We start from the raw sequence: 22,057 nt of genomic DNA on the forward strand, positions 1-22,057 counted from the left end.
GATTTTATCTAAGGTCACAGGAAATCACTGAAGCATTTTAAGCTCTCTTTTAAGAGAACTGACATCAGAGTTCGAGAATTCCCCTGGCTATAGAGGGCCAAATCCCCATGTACCAACTAAAACAAAAGGGGATCTCATTCTAACAGTTTGTATCCCAGGCCTGTTAACATTCCGTCTTTCCTTACCTCTGGACTTACCACACCAACTGTCTGTGCTAATGGAGCGAGTAAAGACATCGAGGAGATATTCAGTGCATCTTCCTGTTCTTCATGGTCCATCTCCTCTTCGCTCTTTTCCATATCTAGCTCACCTTCCACCAGGACATCACTGAAGATGTCATTAATTACTTTTGAACTATTGATATCATCATCATCATCCACACTCATCTCAGTTTCACGTACCACTTCTGAAAAAGATTTCAGTAAGTAGATTCTGTGACTCAGATCTTTAAGAATTAAAAGGACAGCAGAGCAGATCTCACATTCATGCACTTACTAAATATACAGTAAAGCAATAAAGATTGGAACTGTCGAAAGTGGAGTCAATGTTTCAGGTTTAAGAAAGAATATTAAGGAAGAATGCAAATGGCAAGATAACAGCCAAAGGCTTCAGACTCACAAAAAATGTTCTCTCAAGTCACTCTTTTTCTATTGTTGGGGAGTTCCCTTTCACATGGCAGTGAATAATAGGGAAATAGTAACATCACCTAAGGCAGGGGTCCCAAATAGTCTTCAAGAGCCACTTATTCCTCTAAGAGTGTGGAAGGACAACACATTTCCTTTCCCTGTGAAAGTGAGTGATAGCCTTAATCAGATTTTCACAGGGGTCTATGACCTAAATATAACTGTTAACAGTGCTATCTCTCTGTGCAAGCTAGAGTATTTCCTAGTTTAAAGAGAGAGACAGAGAAAATTACAAAATCAGAAGACATTCTGAAATACAGGACAATATATATTTGAATATGTGTTTCTACCAATATATTAATAGGAAATAAAGCATAAAAACCAACCAGTCTGCTGCTCGACCTTTGGCTCTGATGTTACTTTTAAAGACTTATCCTCTTCTAAAAACAATGTGATTTTCAAAGGGCTAGACTTCGTCATTTCACATTCAGTGAAACCTAAAAAAAATTGTAGGAAAAATCATATTAGTTTATGTTAAGAACCTAGAATTTTTCAGTGAAAGAATTTTTTTTTTAAAGATTTTATTCATTTACTTGACAGACAGAGATCACAAGTAGACAGAGAGGCAGGCAGAGAGAGAGGAAGGGAAGCAGGCTCCCCACTGAGCAGAGAGCTGGATACGGGGCTCGATCCCAGGACCCTGAGATCATGACCTGAGCCGAAGGCAGAGGCCTCAACCCACCGAGCCACCCAGGCGCCCCTCAGTGAAAGAATCTTATGTATTCTTTTTTCCGATTATAAAACTATGCATTTCAAATCTAGAAATGTATACAGAATCCCCCAAAACAACTGTCCTCTCTTCACATTCCCATTTCTCTCTTCCTCCCCAAAGAGAAAGGCAATTGTCAATATTACAAGGTTACTGTTTGTTCTTCCAGTTTTGCCCCTATGTATGCAAATGTGAACATCCTTTTGTTTTATCAGAAAGTAATCATACTATGCATTGTTCTGCATTTTGTTTTTCACTTAAAAAAAAGTGTCAATAAGAACACTTCAGAGATTAGCAATATAAGAAAACTACCTCAACATAATAAAGGCCACATAGGAAAAGCCCATAGCTAACATGATACTCAGTAGTTAAAGACTCAAAGTTTTTCCTCTAAGATCAGGAACAAGGCAAGCATGGCCACTCTTACCTCTTCTATTCAACACAGCTTTGGAAATCCTAGTAAGAGCAATGGGCAAGAAGAAGAAATAAAAAGCATCCAGATTGGGGCACCTGGGTGGCTCAGTGGGTTAAAGCCTTTGCCTTCAGCTCAGGTCATGATCCCAGGGTCCTGGGATCAAGCCCCACATCAGGCTCTCTGCTCAGCAGGGAGCCTGCTTCCCTTCTCTCACTCTGCCTGCCTCTCTGCCTACTTGTGATCTCTCTCTTTCAAATAAATAAATAAATAAAATCATAAAAAAAAAAGCATCCAGATTTGAAAAGAATTAAAATTACCTCTGTTCATAGAATAACATACTTAGGAAAAAAAAAAAAAGTGAAATACTTAGGAATAAACCTAACCAAGGAGGTGATAGATTTATATGCCAAAAGCTACAAAACATTGTTGAAAGACATTAAATAAGACACAAATAGCTGGAAAGACATCCCATGTTCATGGATTGGAAGACTTAACATTGTCAAGATGTCAATACTACCCAAAGCAATCTACAGAGTCAGTGCATTCTTATCAATAGCATTTTTTTGAGAAACAGAAAAGTCTATCCTAAAATTCATATGGCGCTTCAAGGGACCTTGAACATCCAAAATAATTTTGTAAAAGAACAAAATTAGAAGACTGACATTTCCATATTTCAGAACATATTACAAGGCTACAGTAATCAACACATTTGGCACAAACACAGATCCATAGACCAATGGAATAGAGAGAATAGACAGCCATGAAACAAAACCTCACATATTTGGTCAAATGATCTTTGACAAGGCTGCCAAGATGATTTGGTGGGGAAGGAAAATCTCTTCAACAAATGATGCTGGGAAAACTGGATATTCACATGCAAAAAATGAAGTGGGACCCTTATCTGATACCATATACAAAAATTAACTCACAATGGATTAAAGACCCAAATAGAAGATTCAAAACTATAAAGGTCCTATAAGAAAACATGGAGGGAAAGCTTCATGACAATGGGTTTGGCAATTTCTTGGGAGTGACATCAAAAGCACAGGCCACAAAAGTACAAACAGACAAATGGGGCAATATCAAACTTTAAACTTTGGTGCATCAAAGCATATATTCAATAGAGTTGCAAAGACAACCTACAGAATGGAGGACAATATTATAAATTGTGTATATGATAAGAGGTTAATGTTTGGTTAATATAAAGAACTCCTAAAACTCAATGACAAAAATAAAATATCCTGATTGGAAAATGGGCAAAGGACTTGAATAGACATTTCTCCAAAGATGATATAGAAACAGCCAACAAATATATGAAAAGATGCTCAAAACCACTAATTGTAAAGGAAACGGAAATCAAAATCACAATGAGCTATCACCTCATACCCCTAAGGATGGCTACTATCAAAAAAAGAGAAAGTAACAAGTGTTGGCAAGGATGTGGAAAAACTAGAACCCTTGTGCTGTGTTGATGAGACGGTAAAATGGTATGAGTGCTACAGAAAATAGTATAATGGTTCCTTCAAAATACTTAAAATAGATCCACTGTATGATATAGCAACCCTACTACTGAGTCTATGCCAAGAATTAAAAGCAGGGTCTCAAAGAGATATTTGCATACCTGTGTCCCTAGTAGCACTACTCACAATAACCAAGAGATGGAAGCAACCAAAATGTCCACTGATAGACATTGGCTAAACAAAATGTATATATACATGATGGAGTATTATTAAGCCTTAAAAAGGAAGGAATTCCGGTCACATCCTAGGACATGGATAAACCTTGAGGACACTATGGTAAATTAAATAAGCTAGTTAGGGAATGCCTAGGTGGCACAGTCAGTTAAGCGTCCAACTCTTGATTTCGGCTCAGGTTGCGACCTCAGGGTCATGAGATAGAGCCGCGTGTTGGGCTCCATGTTCAGCGCAGAGTCTGCTAAAGTTTCTCTCTCCCTCTCTCTCCATCCCTCCCCACTGCACTCCAGGTCTCTCTCTCTAAAATAAAAAAATCCTTTTTTTTTTTTTTAAAGCTAGTTACAGAAAGATAAATACTATATGATTATACTTATATGAGGTTTCTAAAGTGGTCAAATTCATAGAAACAGAAAGCAGAATGGTAGTTACCAGGGGCTGAGGAGAGGAGGAAATGGGGAATTATTGCTTGATGTGTATAGTTTCAGTTCTAATGATGAATAAGTTCTGGAGCTCTGTTCCACAATGATGTGAATGTACTTAACACTACTGAACCATGCACTTAAAAATTGTTAAGATGGTAAATTTTAGCAACGTGTTTTTTTACCATAAATTTAAAAAACAAAAAAATGTTTAAGTGTCTATGATCTATTAAATGTCATTCCATACAAAGCTCACTTATTGTTTTAAGCAGCTACATAATATGTGGGGACATGGATTTAGCACCATTTATTTTAACAGTTTTCTGCTGATGGACATTGAGGTCATTTATACGTTATTACTATTACAAAGAGTGCTGCCATTCATTTCTTTGCATATACATCTTTGTGCAGTAGTTTTAAGAATTCACCTTATAGAAACACATAAAGAAAATAAATTAAAGAGCATGCACCCTCCATATTCAACAGATCTTACTGAATCTTTATCGGGAAAAAAAAAAAGAGTTGTACAGTGAGTTATCCTCCCATGAAGAGCATGAATTCTGAGTCTGCAAGGAGAACTAAGGAAGAAGCATACTGTACAGCTAGAAATGAAAGAATGAGTAGCAATAAAAGAATTAATCTATCTTTTTACATTAAAGCAGTATTTCTGCTTTCCGATGCAATTTCCAAAACTATGGTAGATGGAAAGCTACATTGTAAGTGGAGCAGAAGTAAAAAATGCTGACCTGTAGGTTCTGTGTCAGAAGGTTTTCCTGGTGTCTGATTTTCTGTCACCTTTTCTGTTACTGGAAGCGATGGGGTGTTTGAAACAGCTGGATGTTTTTTGAGGGGGGTGTTCTGACAGTGAATTTCCTAAAAAAGCAAATCAAGATGTTATTTCTCAGCACTACAGATTTTTTTCTTTCTGCATGTTATCAAGTGAAATAAACACGAGTCATAATTCTATATAAACTTCCTCAGAACAAAATAATGTATGTTAAAGGTGCCAGCCATGTTTGGAACACAAGAAACCATTGGTGCTGGCTCAGTATTCTCTGTAATTCCCAGGATGTACTTTAAGAGACTAGGAGGCAAGAAGGAAAATTTGTATTGGAGTAGTTTTAGATAAACCAATTAAAGTGCAAGCCACATGCAGAGAAAAGCAATTCCCCTAGGCCACTTATCTCATCCCAAACCTACAAAATCTACTGACAGTTCCTACATCAAGATTCCCCTTAACATTTACTCAGTGGGTAAAAGGCAAAGAAAACAAGAACAAAAACAGAATGTGGAAGGAAAAAAAGGAAAGAAAAAGAAAAAAAAATCACTCATCTGAGTCTTTCTCTTTTTTTTTTTAAAGATTTTATTTATTTATTTGACAGAGAGAAATCACAACAAGGCAGAGAGGCAGGCAGAGAGAGAGAGAGAGAGGGAAGCAGGGTCCCTGCTGAGCAGAGAGCCTGATGCGGGACTCGATCCCAGGACCCTGAGATCATGACCTGAGCCCAAGGCAGCGGCTTAACCCACTGAGCCACCCAGGCGCCCCCATCTGAGTCTTTCTTAATCATTGACAAGGCCGTGGGAGACAAACATTCATTGTTTTTGAATCATGGGCGTTGTGATTAAAGCAGTAGAAGAAATAATCAAACAAGAGTAAGAAGAACAGCAACTAAGGCTTAATAGAGCCTAATATGCACCAGTCACCTTTCTAAGCACTTGACATTATTGCCTCCCCAATCCTCTCAATAACCCTGCAAGTTAGGTGCTATTGCTTCATTCTACCAAAGAGAAGATAGAGAGACACAGGAGTTAAATGACTTGCACACTTGCAGTCAAATGCTCTACTTCTGAGCTATACCCCCTGACTTGCACACTTGGCCAATAACTGGGAGGGCCAGTTTACAAACCCACATATTCTCATTCCACAGTGAGTTCCAAACTATTTTGGCTCTCAAGTTAGAAGGAGCTTTTGATGCCCGAACACAGAGTAAACTACTGAATGTTGCGCTGCAGGCCTGACTGTCCCGGGAAGGCACAACTTCCCTACCATCTTCTGGGATACACACCCTGACAACATGAGGGACAGCCCCTCCCAGCCCCCTAACAGTAATTCCACACTCTTAGTAATTCTCTCCTCCTGCTCACGCCATCCCCGCTTCTGCAGTCCCAGACCTGCCATCCTCTGGGTGGTTTGCGTAGCCACAAGTACCTTCTCGCCAGTATCCTGGCCCCTCAGCTGCATAAACGCTTCCACTTCAAAGACCCCTACCACCACCACTCCAATTCAGCCGTGCCCTAGAGTCAGCCTCTTCCCTCAAACCCTCCAATCTCTCTAGCTCTCATACTCAGGAATTCCCTCCAGATCCTACTCTTTGGCCTCATGGGAACGTCTGGCCATTTGATGCTTTTCTTCCTGTCTCTCCCACCTATTTTCTTACACCTCCATCCTGGTTAGAGCCTTTAGTTCAACCATAATCTCACCAATACCTTCAACTCCCTCACCTCAACATACTTCCATTCCTCATGTCTAGCAAACTCTATCCCTGGAACAACCCACCTTCTCCATGTTTATATCCAGGTTCTTTGGACAAATCTAGAGGACTAGGACTGTATGCTCTCATACCCCCACTTGAGTCTCAACACTACTCCTCAGTCCTTCTCTTTCTGGGTCAGTTCTCTCTCCCATCCTCCAGAGTATCACACCTGTCACCTTCCCTTCCCTAAGGATGAATGAAACAGAGGTAACCAGATAGAAATTCTACCAGTTTTCTGTCATCACAGTTCTAAAATCACTTGCCCCCAAAACACTGCTTTCCTTCTTCCTTCTTACCACAGCCAGAACCTGTCTTAATTCTTTCCCTTCCTGGTGCTCTGGAGTTCATCCAATCCAGTCTTAACCTCCTGAAAGATTTACCCGATCCTATCAATCAGCATCACTTATTCCTCTATCATAAACCTCCTTTTTTTAAAAGATGTTATTTATTTATTTAGAGAGAGTGCATGTACATGTGCGAGTGGGGAGGGACAGAGGGAGAGAGAGAATCCCACGCAGACTCCATACTGAGCATGCAGCCCGACATGGGGCTGGATTCCAGGACTCTAAGATGACAATCTGAGCTAAAATCGAGTGAGATGCTTCACTGACTGAGCCACCCAGGCCCCCTATAAACCTCTTACTCTGACATTAAAATTGACTTAAGTCTCTTCAGAAAGAACAAAACAAACACAACCACAACCACAAAAACAAACTGTACTTCACTTCCTCATGCCCTTCCAGCCATCACCTCCTTTCTCCCTTCCCTTTTAGAATTAAACTGAGGACTGCCTCCACCCTCTGGCCCCGCTCCTCACCCACCACCACCGGCATTCTCCCCTCACCACTTCAATAAAACTGCTCATGCCAAGAAACAAGCTCTTTCTTCCAAAACCCAGTGGTCTTGGTCCAGTCCACATTTGACAACAGATACTTGACAATAGCAACCATCCCTTCCTTCTGAAAGGTCCTTTCTGCAAAGAGTATCTCCGTGGTGAGCGCCTACTTCACTAGGAGTAGGTCAGACTTCAATCCCCTCTCTTTGACTCTAGCAACACCACACTCAATCACTTTTTCCTCCCATCTCTTTGCTCCCTCTGTGGGCACCATGGATGAGTTTTGAGAGAGCCAGACCCCTAAACTCTGTTACTGTGTTCAGAATGTTCTTTACATGCAAATGTGCAGCCATCCGGGGAGGAATCTGGCAAGTGTAGCAGGAATTATTTAGCACAAAACAGTTTAAGAACTGTTGTCCCACATTTCCAGGGATGAAGCAGAAAAGCCATGATATGATACACTGGCAACCAAGTGAGGAAGGTGCTTCGAACAGAAGACAGTAATCAACAATGCCAAATGCTGCTAATAGGTCAAGTTAAATGACTAAAAATTGATTACTGAAGAGCCCCAGTGAATTTGATGAGTAAGTAGTGGTGACAGCCTAAGTGGAGAGATCCAGAGAGAAGGGAGGAAAAAATGTAAGCAGAAAGACATAACTCTTTTGGAAGAGTGAATGAAAAGGAGGTAAAGAAAGGGAAGGGAATAGGGGATCCAGAGAGTAGTTTTTATTTTAAGATGACAGATAACAGCTTGCTGTATGCTGATGGGAAGGATTAGCTCATTCATTCCTTCCTTCAAGGACGAATTTATGGAGCTCATCCTGTGAGCCAAGCACTAAGAACACAGATAAAGTCAGATAAGGCTCTTTAGACAGTGGTGGAAAGCAAAGGTAAAACAGTTACAAGAAGATAAACATTCCAGCTGAGGTAAACAACAGGATGAGGGTGAGAAAAGAGGGGGCCCTGAGGAAAAGGGCCTGGTAAGGGTTTCCAGAGGGGACGGAAGTTTGACCTACTCCTAATGAAGTAGGTGCTCACCATGGAGATACTCTTTGCAGAGAGAAATAGCAAGGCAAAGACAAAGCGATCTGAAAACATGGGTGCATTTGAGAAACTGCAAACAGTCTGCATGACCGGACTGATGCACACATGTGGAATAGCTGTGAGAAGCCAGATTCCAGATGATTCTAGATAGCAAGCCAAGCACTTTAGACAGTTTTCTGATGCTGGCTAGGGAGAGCTTTCTAAGGACTTTAAGCAGGGAATACACCGATATATGCCTTTTAAAAATATTTCTTACGGTGCCTGGGTGTCTCAGTCATTGAGCGTCTGCCTTCAGCTGGGGTTGTGATCCCAGGGTCTGGGGATCGAGCCCCACACCGGACTTCCTGCTTGGTGAGCCTACTTTTCCCTCTCCCTCTCCCCCTGCTGCTCCACTGCTTTAGCGCACTCTCTCTCTCTGTCAAATAAATGAATAAAAAAATCTTTAAAAAAATAAAATTGCTCTGACAGGAGAGTGGCCAGACTAGAAGGAAGGTTTTCAATACAAAGCTCTGGAAGTGATAAGGAAATGGCAGAGGACACACTGGATGTGTATGTGTTCAAGTGCGTGCTAGGGGAAGATGCAGTAATAAGAGGAAGGAGGCAAGGAAGAACTCTCAGACTGTTTTAGATGGTGAGGTAGAGAAAGAAGCCCTAGGTGAAGACAGAGGCTACACAGAAAATATACTGGTGAGAAGTACAAAGAGCTCTACCAGCCAACCAGGCCTGGAGTTCTGGAGAGAGGAATACAACACAGCCAGGTACATTAGCATTTCATGAGGACAAGGAAGAGATGTCCCAGTGCAAATAAGAAAACAGGGTTAGGTCAGAACCCTGGGAAACATGATTTGTTAAGCAAGAGATCTGATAAAAACCAAAATCAATTAAATAGGTCTTTCTTAGAGAATACTGGTTAAATGTATTTTTCTATTTCAACTGGCACGCACTTTAAATATAATTCTATTATTTTTAGCTTAAAAGTATATCCTAATACAGTATTTGGTACATAGTAGGCATGTAAATGAAACACAAAGTAGTTTACAAGTAGGGACTTTGTTGAAAGCTGATTAATGAAATCTGACAGTAAGTGATATAGAAACAAAGAGAAATTTAGGACATATTTGATAACCTGGAAGGATTATGGATAGTCTAACAGTATGGCATCTGGGGAGAGTATACCATCATTAATGAAAAAAGTAGATTCCGAGAAACATTTTAGAACTAGCAACTAAGTAGAATACTAAAAGAAATACGAAATCAATTGAAGATGAGAACATGTTTTAAAATTTTGATTCCAAGTAGGTCATCAGTGAATACCGAATGGGAGAGTATCACAAGAGAAAAGCAGACTGGGTATGAACATTGAAGGGGTTTATGAATGCAAAATGGCACAGTTAAAAGAAACAGGATAAAGAACTGTTTGACAATGCAGGACCACAAGTTAGATCCCCGCACTACTTCCATACCAAGTTCACCCCCATTTTTCTTGTTTACACTACCTGTTTGGTTTCTAGTTGTTTGCTTCTTGAAGTTTCGACTTTTTCTGCACTCCATAAATTGCCCTTGTCAAATCGGCCACGAAGACATGCTAGTTCTTTCTCACGTTCCTAAAACCACCAAAAGCTCTATTTTATACAAGAGCCAATAGTATGTTTAAGAATAATATTCAGATACTACTAAACTTTGCTTGTCTTCAGGTTTGAGATTAAAAAAAATCACAATATGCATGGAACATAAGACAATAATATTTCTAACTTGAAATAAGCGATACAGGGAACCAAGATGCTATTTATCTCTATCAGAAAGACTGATATCGGAACTCACAATTTGATTTCTAGGTTCTACACCGAGAACTGTAATGAATAATGTTAAAAGCAGTAAGCCAGACCTGCTTGAGCTGTTGTGCTAAATGAGTAGTAGATGAAGATGTATTTTGCTGGAATAATCTTTCTTGGATGGCCCTTGTATTTGGAGTGATAACAGGGGTTCTGTGGGGTGTACTCCGAGCGGGACTTTGTTTGCTGTGCTCTTGACAACGCTCTCCAAAGCGTTCCAGGAAAGTCTTAATTCCTGCTCCTCCTACAGAAAGCACACACATTTTGGAGGTTATTTAGAATAAGTAGCAATTATAATTTGTATTGAAAAGGTTCTAAAATCCAGTATGGCTCTAAAATGCTTTGATTCTACTTAGACTACTCATTCAGAAAGTAAACAGTATGAAAACAACTTTAAAACAGAAATTTACCATATTATCCTATGTAATTCCATGCCTTAAAATTCATTTATTAGATTTAGTTCTTTAAAAAAAGAAGAGCAAGAATTTTTAAAAGGTAGAGTGAGAGGACAGTGGAAATTAGAAATCCCTTCAACTAAATAAGCAGAACCTAAATGACTGGAAATTGACTGTATGTATATTAACAGTATTCCCTTATCACCAAAGGGTCCTAGCCATGATAACCCAACTACTTCTGTTTCTATAGCCCAATTTATTTTATCTTGGTTTTAGGAAGTTCAATAGAAAATCTAGGAATTAAATCCTTTTTCTCTCTCAAAAGAAAAATTAGAGATTATTGACTTTATCAAGAGATATCTTGATTCTACAAAGTCTTAAAATAGTATTCATTTGAAATAATATGAGGTACATTTAAAGTAGAACAAATGGGATACAGACCATAGAGAAAGAAGTTTATCTCTATCCGAAATCAGCATTTTCCCCACAGAAGGCCAGACAGTAAATATTTTGGGCTTTGCAAACCATGTGACCACTGTTGTAACTACTCAGTTCTTCATTGAGGCATGAAAGCAGCCACAGACAGCGTGTAAATAAATGGGCATGGCTGTGTTCCAATAAAACTTTATTTAAAAAAGGTAAAGGGCACAATTTGACCTATAGGCATAGTTTAAAGACTCTGCATGTCACTTTATACCATATCTCAAACTAGAATGCATTAAGAATACAAAGAAACATAAATATTAAATATCTCTGAGGTCCCAATAACATATACTGGGCAGAGCCAATAGCCAAGAATTAAAAAAAAAAAAAAAATCCTTCTTATCGATCCCATAAGTCTTTGAAAAATTGAGAGTAACTAGTCCTAGTTCATGTGGGGATGTTGCTATTGTCTCCAGGTCATTTCTCACTTCAGCTCATCTGGAAACTGATTGCTGGTTTCCTAGCCATAACTAATGGATACCCACTCTCATTTCTCTGTCTACTTCTCTTTTATGAGGAACTACAGTATCCAGAGAGATTATATTTTTAAGAAGTTAAAATTTTGAATTAAAAGTCCTTTCAAAAGCAATTCTATTGAAAAAAGAATATAGTTTAAAATTAACTATATTTCCATATATTTGAACATTATTTTTTAGTCCTGTGTTTCTCAACCAATAGCATGTGAGGGTAGGGTAAGCCAGAAGGTGTAAATCCCCACAAGATGAATACAGATTTCCAGGAGCATCATTTTACTACAGGGGTTAATTTTAAATTTTCACATGTATATGCTCACACACAATATACACACATACAAATATAATTGGGAGTGGAGTCATTTATATACACACCCACTCTCCTTTGCCATTAGGGGTGCCTTCATATTGAAGTTTGCAAAGCATCGCTCTGCACTCTTGGTTACAAAAAATGTTTCTTCATTATGCCCTTACAATGTGATTTCCAGGTGTATATCCTGTGTCCCCATCAAAAAGCATAGAAGAAAGTATCTACTATGGTCATTCTAGAAAAAAACCATGTTTAAACTGTTAACAAGTTATATACTTTGACCAGTAAATAGGCAAGTCCCCACTAATGAATATTCATTCAATAAATTAAGGCTGAATTTGAAGAAGTCTCATTTTATACATTCACGTGCTTGCCATGCAGACCAACACTGTGCAAGTCACAACTGGATAATTAGAATGCTGAGAACAGACACCCTGAAAAGAGTCAGCACTAACTAGATTTTTAAAAAAAGATACATAACCTGATGTTGCTGCTTTGTCTTTAGATTGAGACTGCCGACAAGTTTCTCTATTTAATTCTTCTTTGGGCCGAACTGTCTGGGACACAGTTGACTTTTCAATTGGTTTTAATATCTCTGTTTTCAGGGGACTTACAGGAGTTTTCTGAAGTAGCTCAGGATTTTGTCTCTTACAATTTTTAGCATCAGTAATGGCTGTAGTAGAAGATTTCACTGGGGAAGAAGCAGCTTTCTGAAACATGATAACACTTAGGGTAAACTACAATATTGACAATATTGAAAGGTAGTCTTATAACAAAATGAGTCTAATTCTATTTGCTTAGTAGCCTTTATGTAAACTTACGAAAAAAAAAAAATTCTCCTTAATAGATCAAACCAATTTGAAAGGTTTGATAAAAAGTCAACTTTGAAAATGCCATTATTATAATATAATAAATGCTATTATTAAAATGCTATTATTATACATATTATAATAATATGTAGTTTAGCATGTATAATACACTGAGGAGTAATTTCATATAAGGGGTAGGGTCACTCCCTATTTTAAATAACAATTTCTTTCAGATTATCTCACTAGCACCTTTATAAATTTTAACTGTATGAGACCACACTGCATATTTTTGTATTTTAATTAAGTCAATATTATTAATTCAATGCAATCATATCATGTACTTGATGGCTAACTATAACATATTATTAAGTGGTATGTGCCAAGCACTTTGCTAAAGGTTTTATGCACATTATCTCATTTAATCCTCCTAATAAGCCCTTCTTTCCCATTTTACAGATGGGAAAATAAGGTTTTGCAAGATTTTACAGATGGGAAAATAAGGTTTTGCAAGATTAAGTAAATTGTCCACACTTTTAATTATGTGGCAGGGCTAGGATTGAATGCAGGTCTATCTAATTCCAAAACCTGGCTCCACATTAAAAAACAATGCTCAGAAACATACTTTTTTTTTTAAGATTATTTTTGAAAGTTGATGATGTAATTCATGTGCAAGGTAAAACTTTCAAACATTTCAAAAGGATATATGGTAACATTATCATAACCACCCTTAAAAATCCTGTTCAGCAATTTGCCTTTTGAAAGCAACTTGAGCTACTAGTTTATTACATGTCTTTTCAGAGAAATTCCGTATCTTAGATTTATACACATACATAAAACGTTCTACAGGGAGAGTAATGTTCAGTGCTCTCTCTGATGACTAAGAGGCGCCATCATTCCATTATTATACACCTTGGAATTATATGAAATTAGTATAATTTACTTGTCAACTACTAATTTATCTTAGGCTAGGCTACCAAATTTAGGATTTTTACTTTCGATGACACCAATTTCTAAAAATAGATACAAACACACTATATATATGTGATAAAATACTATACATACATTATCACTCATAAGGAAAAAAAATGATTTCCAAAGACCAATATTGCATTGCTTACCACCGAGCTGGAAATTGCAGCATTATTCAGAGATACACCCACAGCACTCGAGGATGGAGCTTGATTCAAAGAGGCCTCGCCATCCCTTTGGGAACAGCATGTAGCTTCCTGCTTAACACTGCTGCTATTGATCCTAGCAGATGCTCCACTTGCAGAGGAAAATTTGGATAAACAAGTGGTACCAGGCTGTTCTTGTGCACTGTGTTGCTTTGCAGTTGAGTAATTTACATCATCTTCCCACGAGCAAATAGTTGCTGCAAGGTTGGCCAGACGGCCCCTTCTTCCAACTGGAGTTGCCGAGGCATCCGAGAGGGCTGGTTTGGGAGGGGAGGCAGCCCTTTCCTCTGATGGCATTGGGGAGACGACTGAGCACTCGGGGATATCATCTGGAAATGTTTCAGAAAAAGACTTAAAACCCGTGCTCAAGAGTTATGCATATGTGTAATACCAAGATCACTCCACTCAGAACTTTTGAAAAAGAGTTAGGAGGTTTAGGAACTAATAAAAAGCTCTTGGTTGTATGAAACTACCAAGCTGCTTAAATTTGACAATATCTTTTCAAATCAGATGATACTTCATCCAAATTGGAAAAAAAACAGATGAACTTCTTACACCTATTTTTTTCTAATTCTTAACGGGTTATGAATGCTCGAAGATACTGTATACTTAGGTCATAATTTTAGAATTAATTCATGATGTTACAACACCACGCAATTAAAGATTACATATTCCACAGGCATGTTTTGTTTTAAAATGGATGAGACCAGTGCTGTACAATAGAACTTCCTGCAATGATGGACATGTTCTAGATCCATGCTATCCAGGACAGTAACCACTAGCCACGTGTGGCTCGTGAGCCCTTGAAATGTGGCTAGGGCAACTAAGAAATGTCATTTCATTTCAATTAATTTAAATCTTAAAAACTATATATGGCTAGTGTCTACAGTATTGGATAGCACAGGGTTAGACTAAAATGTTGCCCACAGTTACTTCATGTGGAGATAGATCTCAAATAGTAATACTTAACTTATGAAGACCTGTAGGCATAAAGCACATATAGGGAAATCAAAATTCCACAGCACTTTCTACCACAAATTCAGTCAATGGAAGAGGTATCCTTCCTACTGTCCAAGCCTTATACCTCTGCCTAAATTCTCAATTCTACCCCTCTAAAACTTCTTTTCTTCTCTGCACATAAATTATGCTCATCTGTCTCTAGCTCTGTCTTATCTTCAAGCTAAACGTAAACACCCTCTCACCAACATACACCTCTTTTTAGCTACTGTCCCTCTAGCGCCACAAAATATTCTCTCACGACTAGACACCTGAACTGACCTCTGCCTCCCCGGCTGCCCTGAAGTTGCCTCCGCTGCTGGCACTAGATGCCACTACACATTGCAGGCCTTGTGTTTCCATTGGTGGCAGCATCTCTACTAGTTCTGCTCTTGGGCCATATCCTCCATGGGGTCCTACCTACCAACCACCTCCATTTGGCTATGGCCCAGGCACCCCAAATAACGAATGTGATGCTGAAACTCCCCCAAACATGCTCCTCATCGTGGCTCTTTCTCCTTCTCCCTTCTCCTCCACCACCACCCAGATATCTAGCCCAGAGATCCTCCCTCCTAAGTCTTACAGACCCCACCTCTCCTTTTCACTCCCACTGGCCTTCATCATTCCACACCATGATTATAACATTAACCTTCTAACTGATCTTCCTGCTCCCTCTGCTCGAGTCTCTGGCCTATTCAATCCCTTCTCAGTTCTGATGCCAGAGTGATCTCTCTACAACATTTGTCTCTTTAAACTCTCCCAGTATCTCACCATCACCTCCTGGTTAAATTCCACAGGCTCTAAACCCTGCTGCTTTCTTCAAACTTATCTCTTGCTTTTCTACCAGAAAACATCTACTCTTTATGTCCGTGCTCTGTTTACGTACCTCTGTGCTTCTTAGGCATCCTGTTACTTCTGCCTAGGAGACCTTCTCCATGGTCTGAAGCCAGTAGTCCCTCAGTGTCTGGGTCAATTGCGTCTGCCTTCCCTAGAAAATCTTCCCTGACCACCACCGTCCCTGTGATACCCTTTTGCATATCTCTGTTGCGTCCCTGAGAATAAGACCTGTCCTCTAAGCAGATGACAGCTTTACTGTCATATTTTAGGAATGGGCTTAAGAGACCTCTAGCTCTTCTAACTATTCTCTATCAGAAAAGAAGCTTCAGTTAAGTTATATTTTAGTATAATCCCTCATTTAACTGGTTTATACCCACAGTCCTGGAGAGCATACACTAACTCATTCATCACAAACACTTTATTTTCAAGTTTCAGTGCTTAAAATTAGACAGGCTATGATCCCTTAATGAGATTTACTTTCAAGGCTGAGGTAGGCATTTGTTAACATTTGTTTTCAAAATGTTCAAAGTCACTGTGGCAATGCTTTCTGCCCTAGAATATTTATGGCCTTGGCTGTTCTTCTTACCATGCATTTTATCATTAAACACTCTTTCTGCTTCCCATAGAGATCTCTTGCCAAACAGAAAGGAAACATCCTTGTATTTAGGCACATTTACTGATTAGCCTCCCCAGGAATCGTAAAGAAGCACGGTTAGCCCTGTCCACTACCCAAATCACTACGTCTAAGAGACAGCATGGGATATCTGCACCCTGATCCATACATCAGGTGGGTCACAGCAGGCAAGGGTTGAGTCCTAGAATCCAACAACTGAGGTTGGAATTTTAGCTGCTGATTCTGGTAAGGAGTCTTGGCCTCTCAGAACCCAGTTTCCTCTTCTATAACATGAACAAAAAAGTGGTATGTATGTCCTAATATTTTATAAGAATTAAATGTTATACTATATTAGAACAAAAAAATATTTAGAATGCCTAGCACTTTACACAGTAAGTACTGGCTCTTGAAATTACTATCACTGCCAAAAAGGATAATCTTAAAACACTCTGCTGTCCAATACTTACCAAATTTCAGACCAAAGAATTGACATTTATGAAAGACTGCCTAAAATTTATGTTGTCCATCCATTTGTTCAGATCACTTGGTCTCAATTCTGGCTATGCACCAGAGTAAAACACAGAGATTTAAAAAAAAAAAAAAAAAAAGACATAAGCACACCCCAGGACTCCAGCATGCTCCCAAGATTACAATCCAATGGTCCAAATGTTTCTGTTACACAGAAGTCAGGCTGAGAGCCAAAGCTTGAGGAACACTTCCTTGGGTAAGGCCCAGCTGTCACTGTACAATGCTGGCTCTCTTTGGAACTGTGTTCACCAACTGAGCTTGGAGCCAGGCCATCTGCCTACCTTGAGTAACCTCACACACGAACTACCTTCTACAAAGTCATCTTTGAGGACCCAGGGAGGAAAGTTCTCTTGGGTCTTAGTTCCAGCCACAGTTCTGCTTTAATCTTATAAATAGTAGTGAAATAACTGATGGTGTATCACCTCCTTGCCTTGGCTGCTAGCAAGTTCATAACTCTGGCAAGTGAGGAGGACCTGAATGCCTGTATTTTACCCTCCCCTTCTTTGTTTATCCTTCTCTTCACCCAAGAATTTCCTTATTTTTGTTTTGTAATATAGTTCTTTTTGTGAGTCATCTCAAGGCTTTTTTTGTAACGAGATAGGAGACAAAATTGATCACAGAACACATAACCCTGCTGATTTGCTCTTAGACTCTCCATCTGAGTATGAGAACAGAGAGGCAAGGATCAGGTCACTTCATGGGTTCCCAGCACCCGACAAACATGTGTGTCACAGGTGTTCAGTAAATGTTTACGTTTTCTCTCCCCTCTATTAAATAGCATTACATACCTTAACCACTCAAATTTATTTAATTAGTTAATCCACGAAATAGGATTTCTTGCATACAGAGCTAAAGGTCAGCAATACTAATAATGACGAGCGTATAGTTTGTTCTCTATTGTGTCTTATTGCAAATATAATTCTGTTATGAGACCAAACTTCTGTGAGCTGCTCTAAGAAACTCAGCAACATCTCCTTCAATGAGAACACAATCAACTGATAAATATCCCATTGATATACAAACTACTTGTAAGTGATGGATACTGAGGAGATAGATAAAACAGAAGCGGTGCTCTTTCGTGTGTTATCCGTATCATTCATACCTGTCAGATCATTATTATCCCAATGGCGCCGCTGCTCTGCCAGCTTTTGCATTCGTGTTTTCACTGAGGACCCTGCAGTTGCTTCCAATCTCGAGTTGAGCCCCCTCCTCACGCTGGGCACTGGGGACGGGGCCACCTCCACAGCGCTGACAGGAGCAGGTGCTTGCAGCTGCGCCTGGGGAGCCTGAGGACTTGGAGGACAGGGTTTTGCAGAAGTGGACTCAGCTGGTTTTTCATTTTCCAAGTTAGAAACTTCTACTTCGGTGGTGTCAGAACAGCGTTTTTTTGATGGTGATGGTTTTGTACAAGATTTCTCTAGATTAAAAGAAGGACACCCACCCCCCAAAATTCAAATTTCTGTAATTTCTCATAGCCTGAAAAACCATGAGTAGGTACTTAACAAATTACTAAAACGTGATGCTTCTCTGTTCTCTTTAAATGATTTTCCTTACAACAAGAAATATGTAAAATTCTACTTTCAGTAACTTAGAAACCTTAGAAACCAATTTTAGTATATGTGCTGCCGAAGCAAACACAGTAACTTAGAAATCTGGTATGAGAGATTTTTCTTTCTTTCTCTCTCTCTCTCTCTCTCTCTCTCTTTTTTTTTTAATTTATTTGACAGAGATCACAAGCAGGTAGAGACGCAGGCAGAGAGAGAGGAAGGGAGGCAGGCTCCCCACTGAGCAGAGAGCCTGACGCAGACTCAATCCCAGGACCCTGGGATCACGACCCGAGCCAAAGGCAGAGGTCCCAACCCACTGAGCCACCCAGGCACCTCGAGAGATTTCTTTTTAAGCAAACATATAATTTATGGTTTAAAACACCCGAATGGGGATGCCTGGAAGGGCCAGCCGGTTGAGCATCTGTCTTCAGCTGAGGTCATGATCCCAGGGCCCTGGGATGGAGTCCTGTACCAGGCTCCTTGCTCAGCAGGGAGCCTGCTTCTTCCTCTGTCTCTGCCATGCCCCCTGCTTGTGCTCTCTCTCCCTCCCTCTTTCTCTTGGACAAATAAAATCTTTTAAAATTTAATTAAATTAATTAATTAATTAAAATAAAACCCCTGAATGAAAAGATATTCAAATAATATTCTCAAGGTATAGAACTAATACTTTATGTAGTCTTAAGACACTAGGAAATAGGGACGCCTGGGTGGCTCAGTTGGTTTGCCTGCTGCCTTCAGCTCAGGTCATGATCCCAGGGTCCTGGGATTAAGTCTTGCATCGGGCTCCTTGCTCAGCAGGGAGCCTGCTTCTCTCCCTCTCTCTCTCTCTCTCTGACAAATAAATAAATAAATAAAACCTTAAAAAAAAAAGACACTAGGAAATAAAAAGTTCATACGCATAGAATAAACAAACATTTTGAGTGATTTTTAAGATCATACAGCCCAATCACCTCATTTTTAGATAAGGAAAACCAAGCACAGAGCAATTACATTATCTTCCATTAAATGACACAGCTAAGGGTCGAAACAGGCTTTCTGTTTTTTAAATATATATATATATATATTTTAATATTTTATTTATTTATTTGACAGACAGAGACCACAAGTAGGCAGTAGAGGCAGGCAGAGAGAGAGGAGGAAGCAGGCTCCCTGTAGAGCAGAGAGCCTGATGCGGGGCTCGATCCCAGGACCCTGAGATCATGACCTGAGCTGAAGGCAGAGGCTTCAACCCACCGAGCCACCCAGGCACCCCTGTTTTTTAAAACAATCTTCCGTGAACAATATTAAGCAAGGTTAGAAGAGAACCTGCTTGAGGTTTGGGAAAGGCAGGGAACCAAAAAAGCAACTCAATTATCTGGTTAATACCAAGCAAAGTTACTGGCACAAATGTTTTCATATTTTTATAACATTTCATATTTTAAACTGCCATGGACACCTATAAAATAAAAAGGCCTAAAATAAAAAGGAAATACCCAAACATGAGGCATATTATTTCTACTCAAGAATGAGTTTTAATATATCTCCTGGGAAATTAACATTTTAGAATATAGGAATGTAAATTGCATATGAGGCCAGTATCCCTGGCTGTCTGACCCAGTGTTCTCGCTCTGGCAGTACCCAAAGTTCTGTTAAGTGGGAGCGGTGATTGCCCTCAGACATCAATCTAATCAAATAGACATTCTGAAACTTTCTCATCTTCTATAATTCATTTATGGATCTATTTTCTATTAACTCATCTAATGATTTTTTGAAAGTGTTCCTATTTTAACATGCATCACCACTTGAAATACAGAATTCAATATATTCTTATATAAAAAACTGTAAATATTTCCACCGAAGCATCAAAACATAGTTCCAATCACTAGTTTTAAAGTACATGGTACTCCACATTTCATTGTATAAACCTATGTCACAACAAAAACAGAAAAAGATCCTGGACTAGAGCTAGGCCTCTGTCTTCCTGACCGACTACCATATGTATATAATATATATACCCACATATGTAATATACATACCATGTACGCCTGATATATTTACCACATAAATGTAAAATATATACCAAATATATGTGATATATATGGTATTCCCTCTCTTCAAAATGTATAGCTATATGAAAATAAATTCCCATTCCATGGTTAGCTTACAAAATAATCGTGAGCCCGCTCCATGCCCTTATCACTTTTGTAATACTGCTTGTGCCTTCTGTGATGCTCTCTTTCTATATGCATTTTTAAAATTTATGCTAAGGAAAATGATTATCTTCAGACAATTCCATACTCAGGGAAAAGATTAAGGCAGCTAACTTATTGATATAGGCTGGGGATGCCAGGATTTAGGAGAGAATAAAATAAGTTTCTGGGTGAGTTTAGTTTTGTTTGTTTGTGTATTTATTTATTTTTGTCTAATTCACCAGGTCTTAGTCTTTTTTTTTTTTTTTTTAAGATTTTATTTATTTATTTGACAGACAGAGATCACAAGTTGGCAGAGAGACAGGCAGAGATAGAGGAAGGGAAGCAGGCTCTCCATTGAGCAGAGAGCCCGATGCGGGGCTCGATCCCAGGATGCTGGGATCATGACCTGAGCCGAAGGCAGAGGCTTTAACCCACTGAGCCACCCAGGTGCCCTTCACCAGGTCTTAGATTAACCACCTATACCTTGAGCCTAGCTCTAGAGAGTTGGTTCAACTGACAGAGAATGAAAAGGCACATTAAATTTCAAGCCTCACAAGCAGGTCTGCCATTTGTTAACCTGCTTGTGCCAGAGACCATCTGAAAACTTGGTAGTCAGCTGTTCCTGCACTGTAGGGGTAGATAAACTCCAAACCACCACCGTGTATGTGCTCTGTTCCTTTACTTTTCTCCCCTTGGGGTAAATTTGACCTGGGCTCTATTTCTTTACTTTTCTCCCCTTGGGGTAACTTTGGGATAACTTTTAAGGGTAACTTTGGGTTGAGGAAAATTATGTTTGACCAATTAATTTGAAGTATTTATTGGATACTCTGCTCTGGTCTCGTAGGTCTAGGCTTAATACAATCAGCCTGAACTAGAAGGCTGACCTTTTCCCAGAGGCTATTATTATATTTGTCTCCCAAAGACCTGGGTTTTTCTACATGCACAATAAAATGGAGCTTATCTCTTTTAAAAGATGCCAATTTTATTTTCCCCCCACAGTCTTTTACCTTCACTACCAGGTAGGGGTTGTTGGTTACTTGCTTCCGAAAGTGGCTCTCTGGCTCTCTTAGCCTGAGTCACAGACCTTGCGGCTGCCGTGGGCCTCTCAGCCATCTTTCTCTGGAGGTTCTCTCGTCTGGCACGGGTTCGTTCCAGCAGTTTCTATATATGTAATACAGCAGCGTTAAAACACAAGTTTAGTCACAAATTCGCAAAACTTGAGGTACCTTCTAAAATCATGAGTTACCATATAAGATAATAGTTAAATACATTCCAAATGTGAAATCCTATGTAAGTTAGGTCAAAATTCACTAAATAAGCACCCCGGTGTCAAAATTATTACAGATGTAATATGAATAAAATGGTTAGGTTGGTTGTATGAGATTTAAAATGGCCAGAAGTTTTTTCTGCTTCCATCCAAAGGTAGAATCTATTTCCATACCCTTGCGTTGGGCTGGCCTTATGATTCACCTTGACCAACAGAATGTGGCAGAAGTGATACTGCGTGACTTCCAAACCCAGGTGTCAGAAGTCTTGCAGTTTCTCTTCTCACTCT

At 39.3% G+C, this 22,057-nt stretch overlaps 1 protein-coding gene across 3 annotated transcripts in view; it reads right to left on the reverse strand.

The window, feature by feature from the left end:
- Positions 1–22,057, reverse strand: part of ANLN (anillin actin binding protein) — a 50,729-nt gene that overhangs the window by 23,145 nt on the left and 5,527 nt on the right. For 2 of the 3 annotated variants that reach the window (XM_046021525.1, XM_046021527.1), the window contains exons 2-10: positions 21,510–21,663; positions 17,887–18,201; positions 13,754–14,139; positions 12,308–12,536; positions 10,219–10,409; positions 9,830–9,937; positions 4,667–4,793; positions 1,010–1,120; positions 186–406 (exon numbers count right to left, since the gene is read on the reverse strand). In XM_046021525.1, coding sequence (XP_045877481.1) covers positions 186–406; positions 1,010–1,120; positions 4,667–4,793; positions 9,830–9,937; positions 10,219–10,409; positions 12,308–12,536; positions 13,754–14,139; positions 17,887–18,201; positions 21,510–21,663 — 1,842 coding nt within the window. The remainder of the gene's footprint in view (positions 1–185; positions 407–1,009; positions 1,121–4,666; positions 4,794–9,829; positions 9,938–10,218; positions 10,410–12,307; positions 12,537–13,753; positions 14,140–17,886; positions 18,202–21,509; positions 21,664–22,057) is intronic. The other variant, XM_046021526.1, reaches the window with a different exon arrangement.

The sequence above is a fragment of the Meles meles genome, chromosome 10, assembly GCF_922984935.1.
Source record: "Meles meles chromosome 10, mMelMel3.1 paternal haplotype, whole genome shotgun sequence".
NCBI lineage: Eukaryota > Metazoa > Chordata > Mammalia > Carnivora > Mustelidae > Meles > Meles meles.